Source organism: Garra rufa, chromosome 18 (genome assembly GCF_049309525.1).
Source record: "Garra rufa chromosome 18, GarRuf1.0, whole genome shotgun sequence".
Classification (NCBI taxonomy): Eukaryota; Metazoa; Chordata; class Actinopteri; order Cypriniformes; family Cyprinidae; genus Garra; species Garra rufa.
The window spans coordinates 15,454,901-15,464,973 of NC_133378.1; the positions used below are offsets into that span (position 1 = coordinate 15,454,901).

Below are 10,073 nucleotides of genomic sequence, written 5' to 3' on the forward strand. Positions count from 1 at the left end.
ATTAAATCATAAAAATGTTAAATTAAAATAAATAATTCTAAAATCATAATAATAATAATAATAATAATAATAATATTAATAATAAAACGTCAGAGAACCAATGAGCATGCAAATATGATACTTAATTATTATATAATTTAAATAATTTAAATCTCAGGGGTACTTCAAGCAAATATATTAGGTAAAAGAGGACCAGATGACAAAAATGTTTTTGAATTTGTGCATTTTAATGTGTTTAAAAGACAAAAGCCTTCCAAAGACATAGAAACACATAGAGTTGATGGAATGTAGGCTATAAAAGCATTACGCTATTTTAGAAAGTTAAATTTAACAGATGAAGACAATGAATTATGGAGACTCAATAAATGATGCATGTGTAAACAATATTTGAAAAAATAATAATAATGAAATCATGTTGAGTTTAATAAAAAGCTAATAATTAAATAAATCATAAAAATGTTAAATTAAAATAAATAATTTTAAAATGAAAATAAAAATTTAATAATAATAATAACAATATTTTATTTGTATACCAATGAACATGCAAATGTGATACTTAATTATTAAAATATTTATTTTAAAATCTCAGGGGTACTTCAAGTAAATATATTAGGTAAAAGAGGATCAGATGACAAAAATGTTTTTGAATTTGTGCATTTTAATGTGTTTGAAGGACAAAAGCCTTCCAAAGACATAAAAAAAATACATATTTGTTGAAACATTTTTTAAACCTGAAATGATTTTTGTAAATCAGCGGTCAAATGCTGTGATTTTTGTATAAATATCCACAAACCGTGAAGACTGAATGTATAAAAGCAGTACACTATTTTAGAAAGGAAAATTAAACAGATGAAAACGATGAATGGAGAATCAATGAATGTGTAAACCATATTTGTAAATAATATGTAATCAAATAATCCATAAATAAATAATCTAATCACAAATACTTACATTTTGGAAACAGATTGCATGTGATCAGTTACTACCCAGCTCTGATAATATATATGATACGATATGATATGATAAGATATGATATAATATGATAGTATGCCATGCAGTGGCGCCATCTGCTGTTCGTAGCGTTGATTGAGACTGTACTAACTCCTCCTCCAGCTCCACCATCATCGTTTCGTTTTCATTGCAGGACTTGCTTTCCGTAAACACTGACAGTGGAGCTTTCTAATGTCAGACAAACTCATGACTTGTGTCATAATAACTGGATTTGGAGTCTCCTTATAGTGACTGCTGTTCTGGCTGAATCAGGTGGGTTTGCTTTAAAGGTTTGATGGTGAAGTTTTGACTGGTCATGATGCTTTCACGTGAGTCAGCAGACATCAGTGTTGTTAGCCTCATAATGATCATGATGACATTGATGCTATCAGCGCTGCTCACAGTAGTAATGCAAGTTACGTAAACCAATGATAGCAGATCATGTCACTGAATGCGTTGTTGTTGTTGGGTTTTTTTTTCTGCAGAGTCATATGCAACATAGACGCTTTCTGGTTAGTAGCCCTTTGCTGGACATTTGGTAATTGGTATTATATGAAAATCTTATATTTCCCTAATATAAATATAAGTTGTGCGTTTTGTAGCTTGTGTATTAAATGACAGATGATAGTCCCTTTGTGTCGTATTAACTGCTTTAGAAAAGACGTTTTGGTGTACGATGGTACAATATAATGATGAATATTCAAAACCGCGGTATTTACATAGTAACCTTACATTAAACAATACCATGGTATGTGCGCAAAAACAGTACAATCATAATACGAAACTATTAATTGCTAAAACTCACTTTTTTGCAGTAATTTATTAATTAAAACTGCTAAACAATCATATTTTTCAATATAAGTTGTTAGTTTTGTATCTTGTTTATTAAATAACAGATGACAGTCCCATTTTGCTGTGTTAACTGCTTTAGAAAACACATTTTAATGTACAATGGTACAATATAATGATGAATATTCAAAACCGCGGTAATTGCTAAAACTCACTTTTTTCCAGTAATTTATTAATTAAAACTGCTAAACACTGGTATTTTTAATATAAATTATGCGTTTTGTAGCTTGTGTGTTAAATGACAGATGATAGTCCCATTGTGTCGTGTTAACTGCTTTAGAAAACACGTTTTGATGTACGATGGTACAATACAATGATGAATATTTTAAACCGCGGTATTTGCATAGTACGTTAAACAATACCAGGGTATAGTATAATCATAATATGAAACTATTAATTGCTAAAACTCTTATTATTGCAGTTATTTATTAATTAAAACTGCTAAACAATCATATTTTTCAATATAAGTTGTTAGTTTTGTATCTTGTTTATTAAATAACAGATGACAGTCCCATTTTGCTGTGTTAACTGCTTTAGAAAACACATTTTAATGTACGATGGTACAATATAATGATGATATTCTAAACCGCGGTATTTACATAGTACATAAAACAATACCACGGTATAGTATAATCATAATACGAAACTATTAAATGCTAAAAACTCTTATTATTGCAGTTATTTATTAATTAAAACTGCTAAACAATGGTATTTTTTAATAAAAGTTGTGTGTTTTGTAGCTTGTGTATTAAATGACAGATAACAGTCTTATTGTGCCATGTTAACTGCTTTAGAAACGACGCTTTGATGTACGATGGTACAATATAATGGTGATATTCTAAACCGCGGTATTTACATAGTACATAAAACAATACCACGGTATAGTATAATCATAATACGAAACTATTAATTGCTAAAACTCTTATTATTGCAGTTATTTATTAATTAAAACTGCTAAACAATCATATTTTTCAATATAAGTTGTTAGTTTTGTAGCTTGTGTATTAAATGACAGATAACAGTCTTATTGTGCCGTGTTAACTGCTTTAGAAACGACGTTTTGATGTACGATGGTACAATACAATGATGAATATTCTAAACCGCCGTATTTACATAGTACATAAAACAATACCATGGTATAGTATAATCATAATACGAAACTATTAATTGCTCGAAACTCGTATTATTGCAGTAATTTATCAATTAAAACTGCTAAACAATCGTATTTTTCAATATAAGTTGTGCGTTTTTCAGTGTATTAAATAACAGATGACAGTCCCATTGTGCCGTGTTAACTGCTTTAGAAAACACATTTCAATGTACGATGGTACAATACAATGATGAATATTTTAAACCGCGGTATTTACATAGTACATTAAACAATACGACTGTATAGTATAATCATAATACGAAACTATTAAATGCTAAAAACTCGTATTATTGCAGTTATTTATTAATTAAAACTGCTAAACAATGGTATTTTTTAATAAAAGTTGTGCGTTTTGTAGCTTGTGTATTAAATGACAGATAACAGTCTTAATGTGCCATGTTAACTGCTTTAGAAAACACGTTTCCATGTATGATAGAATAATATAAGGGATATTCTAAACCGTGGTATTTTACATAGTATGTACGGTATAGTATAATCATAATACGAAACTATTAATTGCTAAAACTCATATTATTGCAGTAATTTATTAATTAAAACTGCTAAACAATGATATTTTTTAATAAAAGTTGTGTGTTTTGTAGCTTGTGTATTAAATGACAGATAACAGTCTCATTGTGCCATGTTAACTGCTTTAGAAAACACATTTTAATGTACGATGGTACAATATAATGATGAATATTCTAAACTGCGATATTTACATAGTACATAAAACAATACCACGGTATAGTATAATCATAATACGAAACTATTAATTGCTCGAAACTCGTATTATTGCAGTAATTTATCAATTAAAACTGCTAAACAATCGTATTTTTCAATATAAGTTGTGCATTCTGTAGCTTGTGTATTAAATGACAGATAACAGTCTTATTGTGCCATGTTAACTGCTTTAGAAACGACATTTTGATATACGATGGTACAATATAATGGTGATATTCTAAACTGCGATATTTACATGGTACATAAAACAATACCACGGTATAGTATAATCATAATACGAAACTATTAATTGCTAAAACTCTTATTATTGCAGTTATTTATTAATTAAAACTGCTAAACAATGGTATTTTTTAATAAAAGTTGTGCGTTTTGTAGCTTGTGTATTAAATGACAGATAACAGTCTCATTGTGCCATGTTAACTGCTTTAGAAAACACGTTTCCATGTATGATAGAATATATAAGGGATATTCTAAACCGCGGTATTTACATAGTATGTACGGTATAGTATAATCATAATACGAAACTATTCATTCCTAAAACTCATATTATTGCAGTAATTTATCAATTAAAACTGCTAAACAATGATATTTTTTCTACTGCTTTAAGTTGAAATTACAAAACTATACTAAATAAATCATCAAAAATGATAACAAAAATAAGGGACAGTGTATGTAGTTAGCAAAAAAATAATGGTACTAAAGCATTACAGTGCTAAATATTTTTGCCCTCTTGATTTTGGAGTTGAACCGTGACCTGAACATGTTTTGAGATTCACACGGCAGTAAAAAAGCAGTTGTAAAAGGGAGAACTTTTTTTATCTATCCAAGAAAGTGCAAACAAATCTGAAATAAAATGATTAACATTCCCTAACTTTTGTAAGCATTCCTGTCTGCGTCCTCATCCATATATAACAGTATTCTCTTGGATTTGACAGTCATTAGCGGAGGCAGAGAGACCATGTGGGAGTCACATGTGTGCAGAAGATGAGCAGTGAACAGACGCCAGGAGCACAGCCCCTGTCTGAGTGCGTTACACCATGAACACCACCACACAGCCCCCTCACACCATCAACGGAGACGTGGCCGTCAGCTACGTGCTGGTCCCCTTCTTCCTCATCACTGCCATTGGGATTGTTGCAGCAGTGGTAGGTTCTGGTGTATGAAAGCAGCAAAAAGTAGCATGCGTGTCTTTCTAATTCAGAGTATTTCTAACAGTGTCTGACTGTGTGCTGGAGTGGGGGAAGAATGTGAAGTCGCATGATGGAGTAATTTGATTGGGCAGTGCATTCAGAAAAACAAAAAGCCTTTATTCTTTAATGAATGTGAACGCTCGTCAGCAGCATATTTGCTTTCTTTGATAGCTGAAGTAGCCATACAGACAAGTTTAAGTGGAGTAACAGGTTTATGTGTGTTTCAAACATTGTGTTACTACGGTAAAATGCTAATGCATGTTCTTGTTTTATAGGTAATGTACATAAGGAGGAAACAAAGGTAAATAAACAAACTCCAGCACTCTTCTCAAGATTCTCACGATTTTTTGGGAAAGATGTCTCTTTTGCTCACCAAGACTGCATTTATTTAATCTAAAATACAATAGTAATATTGTGAAATATTATTACAGTTTAAAAGGACTGTTTTCTATGTGAATATATTGTAAAATGTAATTAATTTCTGTGATTAAAGCTGAATTTTCAGCATCATTACTGCAGTCTTCAGTGTCAAATGATCCTTCATAAACGATTCTAATATGCTGATTTGCTGTTTAAGAAACATTTCTGATTATTATCAGTGTTAAAAACAGCTTGTGGAAACCGTGATATATCCTTTAATGAAAAGAAGTTCAAAGAACAGTATTTATTTGACTAGAAATCTTTGCGTTACATTGTCTTTACTATAACTTTTGATCAGTTTATTAATTTATGCATCCTTTCTGAATGAAAGTAGTTTTTTTTTCAGTTAATGATTAATAAACTAATGAATTAACTTATTTTTCTAATTTTAGATCTGACCTCAAACTTTCAAAGGGCATTGTATCATATTTTCTACAACAGTATGAAGCAGCACAACTGTTTTCATCACTGGTGAATCAGAAATTTCTTGAGCAGCAAATCAGCATATTAAAGTGATTTCTGAAGGATCATGTGACACTGAAGACTGGAGAAATGGTGCTGACATTTTCAGGAATAAATTGTATTAGAAAACAGGTAAATTATAATTATATTTTATAAAAAACAACAGTTTTAACAAATTCAGCCTTAAGGCCTTTCCAGACTGAGCGTGATGCAAAAACGCGAGGCGAATCGCTGACGAATGGTGAATTCACACAGAGCGCGAACCGAATGTTCACCTTCTGCTAATTTACACCTGCACACGTCGACCAACAATGCATTTTTCCTTAGACATATGTATATAGATTTAACATTGTCCACTGAGTGCTTGTAATAACTTCTGATTGTGATGTGCAGTTGATTTCTCTCTCGTAATACTCTTCTTATGTGTTTGTTTACACTAGTTTTCAAAACAGCGCCACCACTCTCATCCTTTTGTGCAACAGTAGCTGCTCTGGGCACGTGATGTAATGCTCAAATCTTATTGGATGGCCATGTTTTTGCTTTGTAAATCTAAAAAGATTCGTCGGACTGGTTGTTAAAAAGACATTTGCTTTTTCTGTGCGCGAATGTTCGCGATCTATGTGGAAGCATCCATAGGAATCTGTTGTTTTGTTCCAGCGCGTCAACGCGTGCGATATTCGTTTTGCTTTTTCGTGCTTAGTGTGGAAAGGCCTTTAGTAGGACTTTTTCCCAATACATTAAAAAATTCCAAATTTTTGACTGATAGTTTAGTTTACGCAAAAATGCACATTAGGGTTGTCTTCTTTGAAACACAGATGTATCCTTACAGTTTTTCATACAAGGTTAAAGAACTAGTTCACTTCCAGAACAAAAAATTACAGATAATGTACTCACCCCCCTTGTCATCCTAGATATTCATGTCTTTCTTTCTTCATTTGTAAAGAAATTGTGTTTTTTGAGGAAAACATATCAGGATATCTCTCCATATAGTGGACTTCTATGTTGCCCCCGAGTTTGAACTTCCAAAATGCAGCTTCAAAGGGCTTTAAATGATCCCAGCCGAGGAAGAAAGGTCTTATCTAGTGAAACGATCGGTTATTTTCTAAAAAGTGTAATCACAAATGGTCATCTTGTCTAGCCCTGCACTGGTATGCGTACTCTGTGCACTCCAGTTCAATAAAAACTCCCATCTCATTTTCTCCTCCAACTTCAAAATCGTCCTACATTGCTGGGCATTTGACCTTCTTTGCACGTTCACTTTGTAAACACTGGGTCTGTACTTCTGCAGTTGGAGAAGAAAATAAGATGGGAGTTTTTTGATAACTGTATTAAACCAGAAACACAGAGTATACATGCATCACAGAGCTAGACAAGACGAGCATTTGAGGTTAAGAAGTATATAAACTGTAATTTTTTTTTAGAAAATAACCGATTGTTTCACTAGATAAAACCCTTATTTCTTGGCTGGGATCATTTAAAGGTTGTATCAGCGATTTCTAGCCTGAAACATAAAGTGAAACATAAAGTGTTAAATTCAGCTGACCTTTCATCACGATCCGCTCGCCCCATAAATTGTCTGTGAAAAAAACGCGTCTTTCTGGTCAGCCTAGGGTCCGAGATATGCCAAAAAAAACAATCGGCACTACCAACCTTTCCACACATAAACAAACAGTGTTCCAACCAATCAGCGTCAGGGGTTTGGTGTTGTGGACTTTCGCTCCGCCTCCCTCACATCCCAGCACCAGTAGGAAAGTCCACAACACCAAACCCCTGACGCTGATTGGTTGGAACACTGTTTGTTTTTCTGTGGAAAGGTTGGTAGTGCCGATTGTTTTTTTGGCATATCTCGGACCCTAGGCTGACCAGAGAGACGCGTTTTTTTCACAGACAATTTATGGGGCAGGCAGCGAGCGGATCGTGAAGAAAGGTCAGCTGAAATTGACACTTTATGTTTTAGGCTAGAAATCGCTGATACAACCTTTAAAGCCCTTAGAAGCTGCGTTTAAACTGCATTTTGGAAGTTCAAACTCACGGGCACAATAGTCCATTATATGGAGAACATTTATGAAATTGTTTCCTCAAAAAAACTATTTCTTTACAACTGAAGAAAGAAAGAGAGACATGAATACCTTTGATGACAAGGGGGTGAGTACATTATCTGTAAATTTTTGTTCTGGAAGTGAACTAATCCTTTAAAGGATGATGAAGGATAATAATACAAGGACAGAATGACTTTGCTGCTTGTGTGTCTGTGCAATTTTTAAGGATTGATAGACTGCGGCATCAGCTGCTTCCAGTTTACACTTATGACCCAACTGAAGAGCTGAACGAGGCAGAACAGGAAATCCTTTGGAAAGAGGAAGACACAAAGGTAATCCATCCTGTTATGAAATGAAAAATGCTGAGGTCTAATACAAATACTGAAAGCAAATGTCAATATGTACTCTACCTAATATTCTTGTTCAGCATAGACACATTAAACTGATCAAAAGTCACAATAAATACATTTATAATGTTATATTATTATATATGTTATATTATTATATATTGTAAATATTAGCTTGCATAAAATGCATTCAAGAGTTATACAAAATACAAAAACTTTGGCCCCCATAAAACACAATAAAAATCTGCTTGCTTTGGACTACTAATAAGTATGGTGACTATATCAAGGTGATGTCCTTATGGCAGAAATGACAGGGCAGTGTTTTACAGCAAGTTGTTTGGCAACAGCAAACCAATGGTAAACTAAACCAAGCTTACATTATTAAATATTCATGTCCTTTGTTTTACTGTCTGAGACCATTGTTGAACACAATACATGCTACCTGGCATGATTAAAAGACAATGTGACCCTGGACCACAAAACCAGCCATAAGGGTAAATTTTTAATCTGAAAGCTGAATTAATAAGCTTTCCATTGATGTGTGGTTTGTTGGCATAGGACAATATTTGGCAGAGATACAACTGAGGGTGCAATAAAAAATCTAAATATAGAGAAAATCGCCTTTAAAGTTGTTTGAATGAAGTTCTTAGCAATGCATATTACTAATCAAAAATTTACTTTTGATATATTAACAGTAGGGAATTTACAAAATATCTTCATAGAACATGATCTTTACTGAATATCCTAATGATTTTTGTCATAAAAGAAAAAAATGATAATTTTGACCCATACAATGTATTTTTGGCTATTTTTACAAATATACCCATGCTACTTAAGACTACTTTTGTGGTCCAGGGTCACATATTATGTTTAATTTTGAGAGAGAAAACGTGAATATCAAACATTTCAGACATACGCCAGCCAGAGTGGATTTATGCACATATGCACATTATTTTCACATATTTGCAACCTCTTGAGTGCATGTTGTAATGTGCCTATGTGGTAAACCCTTTTAGCATTGCAATAAACCATGTCAAAATTCTTTTTTGGCATTTCTAGGTGGTCCAGGGATGGATGAGGACGTATCAGCAGCGCAGACCCTTGCTCTCAAAGGATCCTGATGCATGAAAATCAAGGTTTGACGCAAAGCCTGCTTTAAGTTTTGGTGATTCTGCACACAGTCTGTGAACTCATCGCTTCATATACTGTCTCGTCATCGTCCTGTATTGCAGATTCACCGGACGGACATTTTAAGCAATAAACTACTGATTTCCCCACTGTTTGAAGAAGAGCTTTAGTGAAATGAGAAACCTACAGGACCGTGAAGACTCGAGCATTCGGATCATAATGTTCATCTCAGGTCTCACAGAAATGATCCAAGACTCAAGAAGGATGTTAATTCGCCACTGTGTTACATTATTTTTTATTTATTTTAGCTGTATGTACTCTGCTGATGTTCTGTGCTATTAAATCCTCATGAGAGCTGTTCATTTTACTGAGTGTGCAGTGCATGAATGTCATCTGCTCCGTGTGAGTCAACCAAAAAAAACAAAAAACAAGCTGGGTTATCGTGTTAAACTGTCACTCAAACACTCAAGAACCCTTGTTTTACTTTTCATTCTGCATGAAAACTAGTTTGCCAGGTGACTCGCCTTATTCAAAGCATGCTGCTGACATTCATTTCCTCAGCGCCGGATGCACTCATGCACTGGAATTGTTTTTAAAGAGAATGAAAATAAAACCAGAATTGACTTAGTCTCATGCTGTTCCAAACCTATATCTTTGTATATCTTCAGTGCATTATGCAGTCCAAACAACATTGGAAGCCAGTGGATTTAATGGTACTATGGACAAAAACCATCTTTTACATTCTGCAGAAGAAGAA

General features: G+C 33.3%; 1 protein-coding gene across 3 annotated transcripts; it reads left to right on the top strand.

The window, feature by feature from the left end:
- Positions 1 to 1,126: 1,126 nt before the first annotated feature.
- smim29 (small integral membrane protein 29) lies at positions 1,127 to 9,683 on the top strand. 3 transcript variants are annotated; one of them, XM_073823184.1, is made up of 7 exons: positions 1,131 to 1,263; positions 1,476 to 1,502; positions 4,666 to 4,875; positions 5,196 to 5,221; positions 8,068 to 8,173; positions 9,248 to 9,324; positions 9,421 to 9,683. In XM_073823184.1, exons 3-6 carry the CDS (start codon positions 4,768 to 4,770, stop codon positions 9,314 to 9,316), a joined length of 309 nt encoding a protein of 102 aa, XP_073679285.1. In that variant the 5' UTR covers positions 1,131 to 1,263; positions 1,476 to 1,502; positions 4,666 to 4,767; the 3' UTR covers positions 9,317 to 9,324; positions 9,421 to 9,683. The 3 variants fall into 3 exon arrangements, with proteins under 3 accessions (XP_073679284.1, XP_073679285.1, XP_073679286.1); XM_073823185.1 differs by having other exon boundaries at positions 1,139 to 1,263; positions 1,476 to 1,528; XM_073823183.1 differs by lacking the exon at positions 1,476 to 1,502 and having other exon boundaries at positions 1,127 to 1,263.
- The last annotated feature ends 390 nt before the right edge of the window (positions 9,684 to 10,073 follow it).